Source organism: Perna viridis, chromosome 11 (assembly GCF_037379345.1).
Source record: "Perna viridis isolate PV_CMFRI_1.1 ecotype Kerala chromosome 11, ASM3737934v1, whole genome shotgun sequence".
Lineage (NCBI taxonomy): Eukaryota > Metazoa > Mollusca > Bivalvia > Mytilida > Mytilidae > Perna > Perna viridis.
Genome location: NC_142455.1, coordinates 33656444 through 33675705, shown reverse-complemented (window position 1 = coordinate 33675705; position 19262 = coordinate 33656444). Strand labels below are relative to the sequence as shown.

At 33.5% G+C, this 19262-nt stretch overlaps 1 protein-coding gene and 1 long non-coding RNA gene across 2 annotated transcripts; one reads left to right on the top strand and one right to left on the bottom strand.

Annotated features, from left to right (window-relative positions):
• The first annotated feature begins 2 nt into the window (after positions 1–2).
• On the top strand, positions 3–17750 carry LOC148603807 (uncharacterized). The gene is made up of 10 exons (XM_088553939.1): positions 3–1071; positions 6964–7719; positions 8109–8267; positions 8919–9055; positions 9447–9617; positions 10021–10210; positions 11021–11182; positions 11473–11667; positions 14289–14420; positions 14693–17750. Exons 1-10 carry the CDS (start codon positions 443–445, stop codon positions 16074–16076), a joined length of 3915 nt encoding a protein of 1304 aa, XP_088410065.1. The 5' UTR covers positions 3–442; the 3' UTR covers positions 16077–17750.
• Positions 4241–5377, bottom strand: LOC148603808 (uncharacterized). The gene is made up of 2 exons (XR_015916912.1): positions 5288–5377; positions 4241–4415 (listed from the first exon to the last, which is right to left on the bottom strand). It is a non-coding gene; the product is annotated as an uncharacterized LOC148603808 (long non-coding RNA).
• Positions 17751–19262: the final 1512 nt, after the last annotated feature.

Here is a 19262-nt window from a genome sequence, read left to right as displayed (position 1 = left end):
CTGACAAGGTGTTTCCGGCTTCAATGTACTGCCATCTTATCAAACGCTTAACCAGAGAGAAAATCGCCTTGAATCTCTAAATCTAATGACCATCATTACAAAGATATTAGTTATTTTACTTTAGAATCATTCGAATTAAAAGATAGAAACGATATTTTGTGAATTTAATGATAAGATAAACTCAGAAGTCAGAAATATCTAACAGCTTATTACGGAAACCGGAAGATACTCAATCAACACAGTATACGTTGTAACTTTGAAGTAAATCTCTAACAGTATTTCCAAGGTTTAAAAAGTGAATCATTCCGACTCCAACCAGTCACCTGGATTTAATGTGGAATTGAAAAAAATAACGTATACATTTCTGTTGCGAGCAGCCTGCAGACAAGGGGCAAGTGGAGATAACTCTTATTCGGAAAGAAGCATGTGTTGAAATTTGATTATGCCGAAAAAGCATCCCGATGATCATTATTTTGACGAATATGATGCTAGATCTTACAGACATTTAGTGCATAATGACAGTGAACATTCAGGGCATGGACAGAACTCAAAACGAGAGAAGAAAAGGAAACAGAAAAAGCAAAAATCTCACAAGAAATCAAAAGAGAAACAAGAAAGTGCAACTGAAGTTAAAAATGTAAACAAATCTATTGTTGACTATGACGACATTAGTTCTGATTCAGATATTCAGGCACCTGCATCACCAGTGGAACCAAACCGGTCCCTCAGAGAATCCAAACGTGATATTACCCCAGTGATTCAACCTCGTTCATATGATAAAGGAAGAAGTGACTCTCCAGTGATAATTGAAGCCCACTCACCTCCACCATACAGCAATAATAGCTCACGTAAAACAAAAAGACGGCCTCACTCCCCAGAGGCTTTTCCAAAAGGTTATGCACCGCCAAAGGCTTACACCGACTCTTTCAAGCCAAAATCTTATGCTGAACCACCGAAGGCTTACCAGGCTTACAGAGGTTATAGCCCAGAGAGGCCCAGGGGTTACAGTCCTGAAAGATCAAAACGGTACAGGTCAAGATCGCCTAGTCCCTATGGTAGAAAAAAATCAAGGTGAGTGCAAAAATATTTAGTACCACTTACAAATTCAAATGTATTTGTATATGAAATCTAGGGCAACAGGGTAGAAGAATACAAAGCTGGACAGCTAAGACTTTGCCTTATATTCAGTAACAGTATAGGAAGAGACATACATGTACGATGACATTGCTGACATCTCAGGTCTCACCTTATTGTAGTCTTGGCACTCACTTGATTTTTTTCTACAAAATGCGAGTGAGGATTTACACTGGCGACAATATATTAAACAATAGAGATTTCAGTGTACATGTACACGAGAGTTGTCACATCGATAAAGACACTGATTTAAGATTGAAGATCAAAAAAGATATTCCCAATTTCTTTTTTTTATTTTGAATTGTATATGTATATTTAGATTACATGTACAAATGTATGCTCATCAACTTACAAAAAAGATTGATTTGTGAGGAATCCAAAGAAATATACATGTTATTGACTACCACTTTCAGAATGGTGTACCACATTGTCATTGAACAGTCATGGTACATGTATGTCTCTTACTGTACTGTACAATAGTGTTTGAGTTGAAGAATTATATATTTAAAATGTCAAATTTAAATTGAGATATGAAACAGCGATGATACACTACACTCGGCGACTTGTGTTTCTCAAAATTTATCTTATATTTAGAAGTCATCCCTGTCTGTCTTATTGTCCATTACGGATGAAACGATTCAGTGTGATATCAATGTATTACAATACAATGTGAGATAAATTTAGCTTAAATCCAACGAACCCGCATGACTAATTTGCACGTTTCGTAACGAAATGTGAACGGTAAAACATGAATTATCGTAAGCTGAAGTGAAGAATGTTCATTCTGTATCCTGTCTTAAATGTTTGAAACTAAAAGCTGATTAAAATGCTTGCTTGTTACTGTTAATTTGATAGATTTCGAAAAAAATTACAATTTATTTTCTTGAAAGGGTGCCATTTTTGTTTGAATTGTTATGGGAAGAGAGATAACTCTGGTCAAAATACCGCTAAAAGATGGAGTACAGTCCCGATCATGGGCGATGTCTGAAAATGAGAGGGCGACTCCAAGGCGACTATTTCGCCGGAATCGCCCAGTAGCATGAGCCCTGATCATGCTGCACCCGTATTAGTGTGGTACCATCCATCAAGATGCTGTGGCTACACCTGGACTACAAGTTTAATACAGGAATGGGTATTTTTCCTTTTGGTCGACAAAATTTGTTGGTCAATCAAATGTAGGCTTAAAATTATAGAAGTTTATGTTGCTTATTTACATGTACTTTATTTTCAACAGTCATTCATGTTTCAGACAACATGCTTATGTAATAGGACATCCCTGACTTTCTGTCCCTACTATTTACTGTTGATGTAAATTAATTGATAGGTTATCTTTAATTGTACATGTACATACATGTACATGTATGTATTTAATACAGTGTATTAGCCAATCTGTTGGTGCTGCCATGGTGCTTTTGTTTAACTTAATTCTTTCTCAATAATTCATCAAACCCCTGAGCCCTAGGACAAGATATTGTAAACATATTACTTTATTTACTTTCTTTGTGTACTAGTTTTTGCGATTGACAGTCAAGCACAAAAATAGTTCCTGCAAAATTGTTTTTTAATACAATGTATATAACACCAATCATTTTTTGAAACCACATAGTTTATGTCCATGTTAATTTGACAGTCTGTGGACTGGTTGTGTAATTTGTCCAACAGTTCAATCAGTCTGATGATTTTGGACAGCTTTGTCTGAAATTATTATCTTCACTTGCTGCTTTGTTTTTCCCTAATACTCTTGCAAGTCTTTGTAATTTTCTGTCGCTCAACCCCTTTCCCACTAATGACCTACATAGTCACTGGCATGCCATACCTAGATGTATCTCCTTGTTCAGTGTGGGAAACCACCACTCGCCAGCTCGCCAAATACGAGTAGATGTGTATTTTGGCGAGTTCTCATTTGCTTACACTCGTCAATTTGGCGACCGTCATTTGTTTGGCAAGTTCCAAGGAAAGTTAACCAGCCAACAGGTTATTTAGTAAAACATCCCTTAACATCATACATCAAAAATATGTTCCCTACATTTTAAGAAGTTTATCTTGAATATGTCAAGTGAATTTTGGCATGATATGCACAGTTTTATTGACTTGTAAGCATTGTTTATGATCTGCCATTTTAATTTCTGGTAAACCGGATGTGCCAAAACCTAGGCGACGGTCCTGATCTCGTATTAGTATTCAAACAAAGTTATCTTGGTAATTTAGGATTTGTTACCTTGCAAATTAGTTGTTTATTGTCAAAATAAAAATGAACAAGAAGCAAATGATTTTCTTGTTTCATAATGAATCTGTTGAAATATAATTTTATTTTTAAAGTATGAGTTCAGAAATGGAGTACTTACATGTATTTTGTTACTGTAAAGTACATGAAAAACTTAAATAGGAGGGAATATTCGAAAATGGAAAAGTTTTTGATAAATTTAAAAACAAATGAAAAGATAGTTGAAAAAAGAAAAAGAGGCAGAAGATAGTCAAATGCAAGAGAAAACAGATGATAATATAGAAAAAAAACCCCAAAAATGTGGCTAGTTGAATTTATATTTGGCTAGCAAGATCAATATTCAACTAGCCAAAAATGGTTCCATGTATTTTTTATCTCTGCTTTATTCAGCTGTCAAGAAATTCGTTTTCCTTTTCAGTGATGTCATTTGCTCACCGAGAAAAATTTAAATTGGAGACGCAAAGTCCTGCATTCTGGTGAATTTTGAAGGGTTTTATTTTGTTTCTCAATCCATTGATATTTATACATGTATATAAGCAAGTATCACGCTTTAACAGTATTTTATGTGTCTTGACAAGTTTATTTTGAGGTAAAATAACTTTCTTTTCAGAATTTATTAACATTTATACATTTCATCTGCATTCTATTCCTCAAACCAGTCTTAACCAACTTGAGCCTGCTGGAGCCTCTTTCTGGCCAAGCATTTGACACAGGTAGGGTGAAAATAATGTCACCTATCTGTACCAAATGTGGGTAAAAGTGCTTCATTGAACTTTTCCATATTTTACTAAGTATTGGCCCTTGGGTCCATGCAGTTGCAGAGAATTTTTTTATGAAACATAAACCATAACCAAAGAACCTCAATCAAGGAATTAAGATGTCTTTTTTTTTTATCATTTATTTATTTATTTATATATTTTGTTCCGGTCTAAAGTAAAAGTAAGTAGTCTATAGGCACTGAACTGTCGACGTCACTGTAAATGGTTTGCTAAATAAAACCACATAGAAAAACCAGAGGTTTATCTCCAACAGGTTCTCCCTTCTGAATCGTTGCAAGCTGAAAAACATTAACAAAATAATAAAATGAACCACTATGCAACCCTATAATAAGCAAAATAAAACAAAAACAAAAATGAAAATAATAAATAATATTTTCAAAAATGAAATATAAATTAGGAAACAGTATCACATAACAATAAAATGACTTTATTTGTACACATGAACTATAAATATTGATTTTTTATGGTAGGTATCCTAATAAATAATTTTGTTGCAGAATGGTTGATATTTTTTTTTATTAAAGGTCTTCACAAAACTTATTTTAAAATACAGGGGTCCAAATTGACAAGACATTTCACACAGAAAGTGGGTGCCAACTGGTTTCAAAGTGGTCACACTTCATGATTTTCTTTTATATCAAACTAAATTTTACAGCATAGAATGGCTTACAATGGAAGTGGGAGGGTGACCACACCCCACCCTAAAAAGAATCCAAAACAAAAAACAATTTTGAAAAAAAAATCAGTGGGGTAAACATTTCATTGTAATTTCATTTTCAATAAATAAAACTATGGATCAAAACTAAGTTCACCCCCTCCTTGAAATAATACCATATGTATATTATTTTGTTGAAGTGTTAAAATATACGACATGCTTTTACACAGAAATTTTATGAGGGGAGTGAAAAGATCGGGGGTGGTTGGTTTTGACAGAAAAAAATTCCCAGGAATCCCTTTTAAATCTGAAAAAAGCGGCTGCTCCACCAAACCTGCCATATGAATTATGAATCCCAGTAAATATGAAGCAAGGCCCAGTCCACACGTGTCACCGTCATGTATCCCTCCCTTTTGGCCTACTGACTTTCATGCCAATTAAATCCACAATTTGAACTACACTTCCATAACAGCAGTTGCATAATAAATAAATTACCATCATCATCCTTCTTGACCTTTTGAAAAAGCTGTATGTAGATTGTTGGTTCTATTCTGGAATTGACTTTTTTTCATCCAGCCATGCTTCTTGACAGGAAATCAAACAAGATTCTTAATTTAAACGTACAAATTTGATTGGCTGATCAAAATAAATTCTTCTATATTTAGATGTAGGGAAAATCTGTGAAATGAAAACTACAAATCGTTCTGTTGTGTTTTAATTTTTTTTTTTTTTAGATTTCACTTATTTTTTACTGGCTATTATCCAGTGATGTTCGCCGGTTGCCAGCTTCTAATAACATCACTGCTTTTAAAGGATGGTGTTCAGTACGTCCTTCATTTGGCCAATTGTTTATTTAAACCCAAGTCTACATTATTTTAATAGAAAATTAATGGAAATATGCATACATGTATATAAAAAGTAACCAATGTCTGTACAGCCTTGGAAACTGCCATTGCTTAAAAAAATGAATCATAAAGGTTTTGAAGAGATGCAACAAATTATCATACCTAACACATAGAGTTCATGCAGGTCTGGCAAAAACAATTGTTGTGCAGGATAGTGATAGGACCTTATCTTAATGGCCAGCAATATTTTGTCTGCACAAGTCCTCTAAAACTTAAAACTCTGTTAGTCCTTAGTGTATTTTGTTAAAAAAAAATGTAATGAACTTCATTAAAGTAAAGTTTCCTTTTCCCTTTGCTTTATTCTAACATTGGGAATCAGTAATTTTCATGATGAAGTCATTTCGTACCATGTCCATTTCAACCCATACAATTTTGTATCTTATACATTGTATTATAATCTCGCCTCTTCAGGAAGAAGGTATAGTAGGTCAGGAAATAGTCATGGCCGATCAAATCAATTAAAACTGTTAAGCATTTCATTGTTTAACTAGGACAGTAGGGAAATTCTCACTATGTTATGACAATACAATACAGGGTGCCTGAATTCTGGTTAACGTTTCATACTTAGCATTTCATTTAATTTTTGGTTTAAAATATAAATGTAGACAATAGGTCTTAAAGAACTTGCTACTCTGTTAGCCCTAATGTCTTGACAGAAAAATAAAAATTCATTAAATTGTATTTCTGGCTTAGTTTTGCTTTATTTTAGACCACATTTTTTTTTAATTTTCACTGTACCAGACTGCAAACGGAAAAAAAGAAAATTTAGATAGCCAAAGATATTAACATAGTCACTCATTTGACAAATTTTCTTAGTGTCATGCAGATGAGACCACTTTCATTTAGATACAAAACAAAAACTGCTTTAATGAATTAACTTCCCACCATTTTGACATTTTCTGTAAAATTACTTATTTTAAACAGTCACAGGCAAAGTATGAAAGGACATTTGGGAATGATTCATGTATGATGACACAATTCTAATACATGTGTAGCATTATTATTGCTACTTAATTCAGAAACTATCTAAGAATTTTGAGGCATTTAAGAGACTTAATGACACTCATACTTTGTATCCTTATCAATATGAACAGGATGGATTTTCCTTTTGAAACAGGACTTGATCATAGAATGGAACCTAATGAGCAAGTCAATGTATTCTGAATTCACAATAGTTAAATTGCTGTGAAAATATTTGTAGAAGCTTATCCATAACATGTATTTCGTCAGATTTTGCTCTTATCTTAATTAACTTTTATATTTTAGACCCAGCAAGCCTTATGGAAGAAATTCAAGGAGTCCAAGTCCTAGACGTCGGAAGAGTAGATCCAGGTCCCGTGAATACTATAGTAGATATGGTAACAGAACTAGATCAAGGTCACCTTCACATGGACATTCCCATAATAAAAATAGAATTAGTCATTCCACAGTGAAATATGCTACAAGTTTAGCAGCTGAACTGAGTAAACACAAACGTGCCAGGGAGGCCAAAGAAGCAGCGGCCTTAGCTGCCAAAGGAAGGACTGAAAGTAAAGACATCAAAAGACCTTCACATGATGGTCATTCCGATAGGAAAGATCATGATAAACCTGTAAAAAGAGAGCGAGAAAACTCAGACTCTAAATATGGTGACAAATCTAATTCTAGTCAGAGAGATAGGATGATAGGACATGTTGAAGATAAAATTGTTGTTAAAGTTGAAAATGACAGTAAAAGAAGAGACGATGGGCATACATCTAGAAACTCTGATCGTAGAGAGGAACGGTCTAGTGATCGTAAATCTGATAGATCAAGTTCAAGGGAGCATCAAAAAGACAGAGAAAGAGAACGACGAGGTGATAGAGAAAAGATAGAGATGGAAAGACGTGATGATAGGGGAAGGAGTCAGCAAATGCGTGATAGGGATATTAAAGATGATAGAAGGTCACTTGATCGTAGACAACCAGAACTACCAACACTGCCTCGATTACCACTACCTCAAGTCACACCAGAAGAAGAATACGAAAGTGAAAGTCCCTACAGGTATGTTTTGTTGCATACTTGCATTTATTACTCTGGAACGATTTAGGTTCTGTTGTCACATTGAAAGCTAATAGCAAAACTTCTCATTAGAGTGAAAGATTCACCCAGAGTTGATACATGTGTACCTATTCATTAAGTAAATGGACAAATGAAAGGAGGTTGGAGGTGGAGGGTAATAAAATAGCAAATTCTTTTGCTCATTATTTCATTTTCATAATCTCTGGATGGTTATTAGGAAAAAAACTGCCTAGCAAAAATGCTAGGACCATTTATAAAAAAAAACGAACATGCTATAGTCTCTTATACTCTTCCTGAATTATGGTGCTTTTATGAACATGTAGCTTGTGATTTATTACACGTCACTGTAATCCATCATATTCTGTTTCCAGTGAACCACCAAAGCCTGTTGTCCCTGTCAAGAAGAGAATAACAGATCTTCCAATGCCACCTATGATGGATGATCCTGAACCTGAGGAAGAAGTAGAACCAGAGCCTGACCCAGAACCTAAAAAGGACAATAATTCTCAGCCTAAACTAAAAAGGCCAAGGTATGTCAATAGCATATTAAGTTTATTTGAAGTATTAATATGTACCACAACTAATGCTATAGTTAGCTTATGAATTTATGTACTAAATGTGAAAGATTTTTCAACCTTGCCATATTTACTTCAGTGCATATTGTTTTTGCCTATACTCTTGTCAAAAGTTAGTATCTGTAGTAGCTGAAGTGCCTAAGGTTTGGTTGGATACTCTACATAATCATAATGCTGTTCCCACTTTGTATCATAACATCAGTGTTTTGACACTTTCAATGGACAGTTATATAAAGTGCTTCTTTTTATTTTGAATTTTCTCACTTGAATTGTTCATTTAAGAGAAACAAACAATTACATGTTGCCTGTACTTTATCAAACATGAAATAAAATTGCTCTAAATGATGAGGTATTCAAGTTACTTGCATAAATCAATAATAGTTGATAAAAACTCTTGCCTTGAAATGCATGAATTATATTCAAGATGATAAACTGGATTAGGTTAACAGTTTAAACACTGAATTGTTTGTGAACATTCATTGTAAAGTTCCAGAAATTTATAATATTATACTGTTAGGTCTCCATTTAATATTGTGTATTCAGTGTCAAACATGATTGGCATTAAATATTCAGAAGATATGATGGACCATGATGTGATTATTTCAGAATATGCCAGCAGCGTAGACATGATGAGAAAGTGAAAGGTGATTGGGGTCAGAGATGTGTAGATCTTTTCAAGATAATTGAGATAATTGGTGAAGGAACCTATGGACAAGTTTACAAGGCTAAAGACACATTTACAGGTTTGTTACTTGAATACTAAGAAAAGCAAACTAGAAAAACTGTGAGCAAAACTCAATAAAGGACATCCTTCTACCTCAGCCCAATAACAAATAACCTTATGGTATAAAGTTGTCAAATTTGTCTACAACTATTTATCTGTAAATAATAAAACTGCATACTGATAAACAGAAAATTTATCCTATGAGGATGAATGACACGGCTAACAAAAGCTATATTTTCATATAGCTTAGTTGGCCATATGGCCTAGTGTACTGGACTTTGTGCAGGCGGTGTTGCCGTAGATGTAACAGTGGTACGAGTTTGAAATCCTGTGGAGGGAATGAACAGAAATTTGCTTTGCAAATTTGACAGTTCTAACATTGTATTTATATATATCACTGTTTGTTACAGATGAGTTAGTAGCCTTGAAAAAAGTGAGACTGGAGAACGAGAAAGAAGGTTTCCCTATTACAGCTGTCCGAGAAATAAAGATTCTCAGGCAGTTAAATCATCCTAATATTGTCAATTTGAAGGAAATAGTCACTGATAAACAGCAAGCATTGGACTTCAAGAAAGACAAAGGTAAGTTGAAAAAGTTTATTTTTGTACCCATTGCAACAGGACACAGGGATTAATTAATGCTAGACAGCTGTACATCTGGTTCATCAATCACATGTTGTAAGTGCTTTCATTTCTCTACAGATTTTAATCAAAAACTTTACAAAAGGTACTTCCATGAATATTTTTACAAGATTGAAAATCAACAATGTCTTGCAAATATTGTGAGAGTTATCTCCCATTGAAATTGATATTTCTAAATTTTTTTAAGAAGATTTCTTAAGCTTTCTTGCTAGCTTGACTGTAAAATCAGTATAAGGTACACAAAATGATTCCTGCACACATAGTTTTATTTGTTTTCCAAGAGCAAAGCACAGACTTTGAACTCAGTGTGAAAGTGATCAAAATGCTGTTTTTTTTTTTCAAGGTGCTTTCTACTTAGTATTTGAGTATATGGACCATGATTTGATGGGCATTCTGGAACCAGGCATGGTACATTTAAAGGATGAACATGTTGCCTCCTTCACAAAGCAGCTGCTAGATGGTTTGAATTATTGTCATAAAAAGAACTTTTTACATAGAGATATTAAGTGTTCTAATATATTGCTCAATAACAGGTAAGTTGAACATATTGATTTTGTGTAATTTAAGGTCAGGGGACATTGATGCATATATTTTGTATGTCCTATTATTGATTATATGGAATATTATAAGCATTTTGGACATAAATTTACATTGTTTGCTTAGGGCATGATTTCAGGTTAGCAGAACAAATTAAGTAACTTGAATGACACTCAGTGACTTACCCGTTTCTAACGTGAGACAGGTAAATTCAGTTTGTACTGTAGAAGACACAACTAAATTGTGGAGATAATTACCTTTGTTTACAATGGGGTGAACTAAGATGTTAACAGTGATCTTGACAAATTGTCCTTTATCACAATAGCACACTTAGTACATAAGATTCTTAGTTGAAGCTGCTTAATGAAGTTGATTAATCAGTACATTGTATTATTTATCAGACACTGTATATTAATCACACTAAGCTTAAATCTGACTAAATATATTGTGTTAGGTAAAAAATTGAAGTCCTTGAATTAATGCTTGAATTTAGATTTATAAATGAACATTTATAGACAAAAATGAATATAAGTACTTAATGAACTTGTTTAGAATAATTATACTTCCCCAGTCAATGAGTGGATGCTATGTTTGAATCCATCTGAATTTTGTTGCAATTATCTCAACTCCCAATTGATAGATTGATTTCAAGTTTTGTATGTGACTTTTTATGGGGTATACATTGTAAGTAATTTTGGTTGCTGTCTGATATAGACTTTTAGTAAAATAGGATATACCTAGCATGACAATGTGTGCAACTTCATGTTTTCTATGATCTAACCAGTAAAACTTAGTTCATTTTGCAGAGGACAGATAAAGCTTGGAGATTGGGGTTTAGCCCGTCTCTATAGTGCTGAAGATAAAGAGAGACTATACACTAATAAAGTCATTACACTGTGGTATAGACCACCAGAATTATTACTTGGAGAAGAGAGATACGGTCCTGCAGTTGATATATGGAGTATTGGGTAAACTATACTTAGTATTGGGTTGTGCAGACATTATTCTATTCTGCTTTTTAAAATCAGGAATTTATTGTTCCATTTCTTTTTGTTATCATGTATTTAATTCAGATGTTGTACACTTCACCCTTTTTGTTAAATCATGTCTGAAAGTAAGGGTCAGTTCAGACAAAGTTATGTTATAAATAGATTATTTTAATTTATTTGGTCTATTAATACAAGTTGATAATTGGTCTGGAAAATTTAAAAATATATATTACAATGTTCATTCATGTACATTTATTTGTTTACTGCAGGTGTATATTAGGAGAACTATTTACTAGGAAGCCAATATTCCAAGCTGGCCAAGAATTTCCTCAATTAGAGTTGATCAGTAAGACCTGTGGCTCTCCATGTCCAGCTGTCTGGCCAGATGTTATTAAATTACCTCTATTCCACACATTTAAACCAAAGAAAACATACAGGAGAAAGCTAAGAGAAGAATTTTCATTGTAAGTGTTATGTGGTCCTTCTTTTTTATGGACAAAGAAAAAGCATACCAATGTTCATGTGAGTGAGAATGATATAAAAGATATGGCTTTATTTTATCTTGATACTCTTGATTTTTTTTGAATATTTCATAGCTTTAGACCAGTTTTTCAAATGAAATAAGGATTTGGCAAATACAAAATGCTGTTCCCGCTTTGTATCCTAACATGTTTTTTCTGTGTTTTGATACTTTGAATGGACAGCTACATAAAATGTTTCTTCTCATTTAGAACTTTCTCAGTTACTTGAATTGTTCATTAAGTAGAAACAAACATCTAACTATACTTAGTATGGAAATATGGATAGATTTTTCCACTGTTAATATATTTTTTTTGTTTGATCAGCTGTTCCCATTGTACCTATAATATCTAAAAATACCAAAAAGAAATGATTGAATATACAAAGAAAACTAATTCAATTACTCTGCAGCCGAAGAATCTCAAATTTTGGTAGCATCTTTTATGGGAGAAGTGAAGGATTTGTTCTGTGGTAATGAAGTAGGACACACTATACCACTTGTGTGATCTTTTGGATACTGTCTTTTGCGTTTGAATAACTGTCAGTTATGATGGTGGATAGCAAATTTAAAGGTTAAAGTCATCATAATTGACAGCTATTCAAACGTAAAAAGACAGTGTCCAAAAGATTACACAGGTGTTTTGTGGTAGAGTGGTAGGATTGGGCAGATTTCTACCTAGATCACTATTTAAAGTACTTGCTAGCCTAGCTAGATTTGTGTTGAAATTTGAACAGGTCTATTTCAACTAGCTGTAAAGAAAATGTTATACATTTTTAGATAGATTAATTTTTAATGTGTATTAAATTAAATTTTTCATGAATTTTAAATTCAATACTTGTCTGAATTCCAAATACATGCTTGAAAAAAGTATTCTGCCACCTTTTTTAAATGTACCTTTTTGGTAATCTATTAAGATCATTTAATCAGTAACTAGGTAGTTACATTGAAAGAGCATACATGTATATGCTTTAGTACAATTCTACAAAGGAACAATTTCTTTTGATTTTTGCTTTTCACTTTCTCCAAAAAAAATTGCCATCTTGACATTGAATTTTTATAAAGCTGTTCCCGCTTTGTGTCTTAACTTTTGATTTTTGGTACTTTGAATGGACAGCAAAATAGAAGGTGTTTTTTTTTTCTAAGATTGGATTTTCCGGATCTGTGGAATGATTCAAATGAAAAGAGAAACCAACATACATTTACTCTCTATTTATATTATAATTTTCTCTGTTTGCCATTGATATGATGGTTCTAATCAGATGTCATATGCTGATGCATTTGAAGATAATTATTTTCTGATCCTGCAGAGGGAGATAATCAGCTCTTGGCTTTTATATGTTAAAACTTTAAAAGTGCAACTCTTCCTTAAATACTCGCTGAGTCTTGATAAAATTTTATAGGGAGGTTTGGCAACATCAAACATGAATGAAATGATTTAGTCAGGTCAGGTCAGTGCAAAGGAAATAAATCCAGTTAAAAGGTTTCACTAGATTTTAGTTCACCTGAAAAATAAGATACTCTTTTTGTGAGCTTGCTTACAAAATTTTTCATCGTGATACTGTCCAAAATCAAAGTTTAAACACTTGAGTAGTAAAAGTTTCACGTTCTCAAAATTGGTCAAACTTAACAAAATGGGTTATTGATAAGGCAATCACAAATTGCAGGGATTGACACTAACAGTCGCCTGTGGCAACTTAAATTTTTGCTGGGCGACGATAATAACCATTGTTTATCGTCTGAGTGGCGACCGTAATTTTGGTATGTGGTCGGGTTTGTTTTCCGGTTTTTAGGCATACCGGAAATCGCAACTGGTTGAATTTTGCGTACAAATACAAATAATAAATACCAGGTTAGTAAAGACCATGGTAAAATGTGGCGATACATTGAAGGGGTAAAGCCAATTGCGAAGGAACAAACTAAACGATCTCCTGCAGAAAAACTATTTCATGAAATGTTTATTTGTGAGTACTCACTACAGCACTAGATGAGAACCAATCAGGTAATAAACTGAAGACAGGGAAATAAATAGTTTATTCCATAATACTTTTAAAATCTCTTGAAAAGAAATGTATTTTCAAACAATTACACATTAAACTAATATTCTGAAAAATTTTCTGGGCTCCTAGATTTTTTAACTTAGGAGCCCGGGTGGCAACCAAGATAAAAAAGTTAAGTGTCAATCCCTGACAAAATTTCCGTCTGAATAATTAAAGTTTGATAATATCCTTTTGAGTAAGTCAGTTTGCGTGCAGAAGAAGATAATGAACAAATAATGTGCATTTTGAGGTCATCTATCATAAACAATTACAGTTATAGACCTAAATTGAAAGTTTTTTATTGTTAGTCTACAACTCAACAATGCTGTTCCCGCTTTGTATCCTAACATCTGTGTTTTGATACTTTGAATGGACAGCTACATAAAATGTTTCTTCTCGAATTGAATGTTTCTATACAGTAGAATAGATCAAATGAAAAGATACAACAAATTAATCTAAAATCTATGTCCCTGTTCATAGACAAAAAAAATTGGAGCTTATTTAAAATTGCGTCCCTTGTTTATTCCAGCTTACCTAAGATGGCCCTTGACCTGATGGATCAGATGTTAGAACTTGACCCGGCTAAGAGGATCAGTGCTGATGCTGCTTTGGTTTGCCCATGGCTCAGAGATATTGACCCCAGTAGAATTGTGCCACCTGAGTAAGTTATCTCTATTTATTAAGTTCTTGCCCTACAGAAAATTTTGGTTTTGAAGTTAGTGGTTCAATTAATTAAATGATATTTGCATTTAGATAACTCTTTCAGCATGTCTTATTTAGTTAAGCTTACTACTTAAAACACTATATCATACTTTAAACTAATTTAATTTGTTGACAGATAACTGGGGTACAAGGTAGGAAGTAATTTGATGGTACTTGATTTTGATATTCCTCTTATATGTCTTAATTGAATTATCTGTATGGTCATTACAGTCTTCCAAAAGATCAGGACTGTCATGAAATGTGGTGCAAAGTTCGCAAGAAGAATATGAAGATGATGAAAGAGCAGGGTAGTGGTGATCACTCAACTGTAAAGTCTTCAAGTCAGTCTTCCCAGGCTGATAAACCATCAGGTCATCCTAAACCTCCAGCCCCAAAGCCACAAGAAAAGGCAAAGCCACCTAGTAGTCACAGCTCTCAGTCTAAGCCTCAACCATCCTCTAAACCTAGTGTTGATAGCAGGCTTGCAGCCATGTATGAAAAAAGTGGAATACCAGGATTAGACACTAAACCTGCATCTACTGAGAGTTCAGAAGTCAAGCAGTCATCTTCATCTCAGCCTTTGCAACGGTCGGATAGTGCTATGTCAATGAGCAGTGACAATACTCCTGGTTCTGCCACTATCAACCAACAAAATCAACTTGCACAACTTGTTCAACTGATGCAACAGGGAAACTCAGTTCAACAAGTTGCTAAAAACTTGAATATGACTCTTGATGAAAAGACAATTGGTCTGATGGAAACACTAAGCAAGCAGCTGGCATTAGCTGCAAGTATGTCAAAGCAAGAAAAGTTGTCTCCAGGAGCTCAACTGTCTCTGCAGGCTGTTAACCCTGCTCTTAAAAACACTGGAAATACAGAAAGTTCAGGATCAGGAACTTACGCTAACATGGACTTGGTCAGTGATGATGGCAGTCAAAGTAATGCCTCATATTCTGAACAATATATTACTCCTGGTGATGATCAGGGCCAAGCTTCAGTGGGTCAGGATAGTTTTGCACAGGAAAGTTATGACTCGTCAGCTTACAATAAGACTGAGGGTTCAGCCTCTAATGCTGGAGTAGCAGCAGCCTTAGCTCAAATGTTGGCGAAGCAAGGTCACAAAGTAGCTGTTGGTGGAAGGGAGATAACCAGTGAAAGTAGCTCATCATATGGTAGAGAAGGTTACTACAAGAAGCAGAGTTACTCCTCACAGCAGCAGTACAGTCATGGGTCACAGTTTGGTCAGGATCAAAGGTCGGAAGGGGAAACAACTCAAACGTCATCAACATCCAGGCAGTATAGTTTTGATTCAGGAAATTATCAAGATAAATATTCAAATCAGCAGCAATTTTCTAGGTCAAATAGTTCAAGTTATCAGGGTCAATATTCTAGGCAGTCATCCTCAGGGCAGTCAGCTCCAAGACCTCTCATGGCTACTCCTGTTGGGCCTCCAAAGTCCATTCTGAAAAACAAGCCTTCATCATCAAGTGCTGGAGGTGGACCAGGATTGTCTGGGTCTGCATCATCAGGGGCAGTGGGTTCAGGCACTCAAAGCGGATTCTCTGGAGGTTCCAGAGGGGGGTATAATGGTGCAGGTCGAGGAGCTTGGATATGACCTGGGTAGACATGTCAGTAATTTATATTGATGTTTGTTTCCTTAAAAACAGTTAAGGGTAAGCATTGATTTGATAGAAGTTACATGTTCTCTCTCAAATATCGTACTGCTTTAGGGTGAGGTATTGTTTTATGAGTTAAGGAATATTAAATTTTTGCAATTTGGAAAATCGTTTTGTTCATGTTATTTGGAAATATGCATTCCAGGAGATGTTTATTTAACTTCATTTGTTCTTGAGTTGACTTGATTTCATTTGAAATTTTAGTTTCCATAAGATTTTGTACATAATCAATTCTTTCTCTCTCTAGATAAAATTATTTTTTCTCGTAGTATGTAGTTTTTAATTAGCTTTAATTATTCATTGTAAAGGAGGATTTTTTTATGGATGCTGTAAGTGCTTTAGAAATAGAGAAAAAATTATATCAAAACATTTATTTTTGGTATTTTTGACAATTTCATGCTTGTTAACAATCAGGATACTCAATTACTTCCAAAATGTATTCTGAATGCTTATTTCCCTCTAACTTTTATTTGCTGGTATTTTCATTTTAATAAGTTGTTTCATCACTATAGAGGTCTTCACTTTATTTATTGTATTTAATGTTTCATGTCTATTTTGATGCTATTGCAGTTGATTTTGTGTAATTATGAAGTGTAAGGTTCATTCCAGTGGATAAATTTGATGGAATAGAATGACTTGATAGATAGAAAACAGTTGTATTGAAGGAGTGTCAGAAAGTTCTGTGTGTATCCAGGAATTTATTGAATGCATTCTGTGGCTTTATAAACTGTCAAAAGACTGAAGACTCAAAGAATGTCACCCTGGCACAATCGTATTTCAGTCGTGATGATTGGACTAAATTCGTGACATTAAGTTGCATTGCTGTCTGAGTAAAATAGAAATTTAAAAAAATGCTATTGCTTAGGAAAGACAATTGAATGTGAAAAACTCCCAAGTATTGAATATTATATCGGTACTTAGTGAAATCTTGTGTGTATGTGTTAGTTTGAGAGATGAATGATGCTTGGTATTTTTGCTGATCTTTGCTGCTCTCCTGTTTTATGCTAATTGTTTCCTTTAAGATCATTACATGTTTACTGCATTAGGCTTTCAAACTTTTTCCTGCATGAAGATAATTTTTTTGTTTGATTCGTTGAATTATTTTATTTATATTTTTACAATGGATTTACCAATTTTCTATTGATTCAAGTTGAGATCGGTTTTAAACAAATTGAAATTCAATCATTGAGAATAGATCTTTCATTGTTATTTTCATGTATTTTTGTATTTAAATTTCACCCCATATATTATAATGAATTTGAAATGATGATTTCCTTTTATTGAGAAAATTGCAATGATCAGTAAAAATTTTTATTGATATGAAACAGCTCTATTGTGTATAAATTCTTCATGAACTACATGTATTCCTAATATCCAATGTCCCAGGGTGTTCTTCATCATTTTCAAATCTGATAATTGGTTAAAATTATGTGTTAAATTTCATTTAGTAAGATTTGCAAATCAGTATATACCTATACTTAATTCAGGATGAAATTTCACACATTGGAGACTGTTTGTGTCTAATTAGCATGAAAGGCAAGAGATGTCGACATAAAATGTCATTGCTTTGAATGTACCAGCATTAATGTTCAATAAATAATCATTACTGAAAATACTTCTTTGTGTCTCTTTGAAACAAGGGAAACTGACCCAAATACTACATGTTGTACGACCTTGTAAAAAACACACATGCAAAATGTTCTTAATCAGCAAAAAATACACAGAACTTATTGTAAAGTTTCCCTGTTCAAGGAGTAATAGATGTTTCATGCCTAGAATTGTTGCAGTTGTAATTTATGTACATAGAAAGTTAGATGTGTTGTATTATATGTATACTACTTTCCCATTCTCTGTATGCAGTCTTATTCATAAGGTACATTTTTGTGAAAGTGATTTCAAGCTGGTAGATAATTCATCTAAGGGAAGACAGAATTTCAAAAAGTTTACTGTTTTTTTTTTTGTTTTTGTTTTTTTATTATAATATGATTAGGGTTAATTCTGTTTTATATGTTGATTTAATGACCAATAATATTGACATAGGAAGGATAAAATTTGACAATTTCTGGGGATTTAGTAAATTATTCATAGGGTATTATATCTACCTGTTTGGACTCACTTAGATCTATTAATATTAATCTTGTTGTAAATTATGGTTCAAATATTTATATTTTGATGCTGTCTCTGGTCCCAGCTCCTTATACCCTTCTTGGTAATGTAATTGAAAAGTTCTACACAATTTTCTACGTAGAACTTTTAAGGCAGAGGATTGCAATGCCAAAAAGGGCTCTAGTTAATTAACCAGGAACAAAAGGGCATGTTCAATACATTTTAGAAAAAAATAATTGCTTTCAACCTTTTTGTTCAAGAAAGCCTATTGTTAGTAGAATCAGAAACATGGGTTTAAGGTACATGTTAATTAGGAATATTTTAGGTCATAAGGCAGCTGCAACCCTCTATTTTTGAGTGGCAGATACACTGGTTTGTTGTTGATAACAGTATACTGTGTTTACATTGTACCATTCTTCTAGTCCTTCCTTGCAAAAATGATTCTTTAATTTGGAAAGAAATATTCTTTTTTTTTTCAGTTTGATCAGTACTAGCAGTTTCATTTGGAATAATCAAAAAGTTCTTGTAAAGATAAGATCTAGCAGGGCTCTAACTTAAAGATATTTTGGTTTATTTGTTATTTATTAAATCATATTGCACCAAATTCATGAGCAAAACTCTTTTTTTTTTTGACCCAATAAACAATTGCCTTTAAAGTGATGTCTGTTAATACAAGAATATCACCTCTAATGCCATTGTACAAAGCCCTGAACGTTCCTGTTCATTATTACATTCAGCTCCAAAAGTCAAAGTTGTATGGACCAATGAGTAATCTTGGTTACCCCCTTTCTCTATGCCCACCCCATGAAATTAGGGACAATGTACATGTCTATATATCAAATAATAGATTTGGCTCCTGCTAATAATTCCCCATTACTTAACTCTTGTATAAATGTAAACATCTGGACTTCTTGTCTATAGTTCAACATAATTTGTTTGGGTTTCATTATTAACATGCACTTTATTTGGTTAGCAAAAAATAGTTTAATGAACAAACTAAATTGATATTCTGTTCATTT

Bases quoted from the DNA above. Each gene is read 5' to 3' on its own strand.
- LOC148603807 (XM_088553939.1), top strand. From the start codon at position 443: ATGCCGAAAAAGCATCCCGATGATCATTATTTTGACGAATATGATGCT. The intron at 1,072-6,963 runs GTGAGTGCAAAA...TTTATATTTTAG, and splicing joins TATGGTAGAAAAAAATCAAG to ACCCAGCAAGCCTTATGGAA. The intron at 9,618-10,020 runs GTAAGTTGAAAA...TTTTTTTTCAAG, and splicing joins GGACTTCAAGAAAGACAAAG to GTGCTTTCTACTTAGTATTT.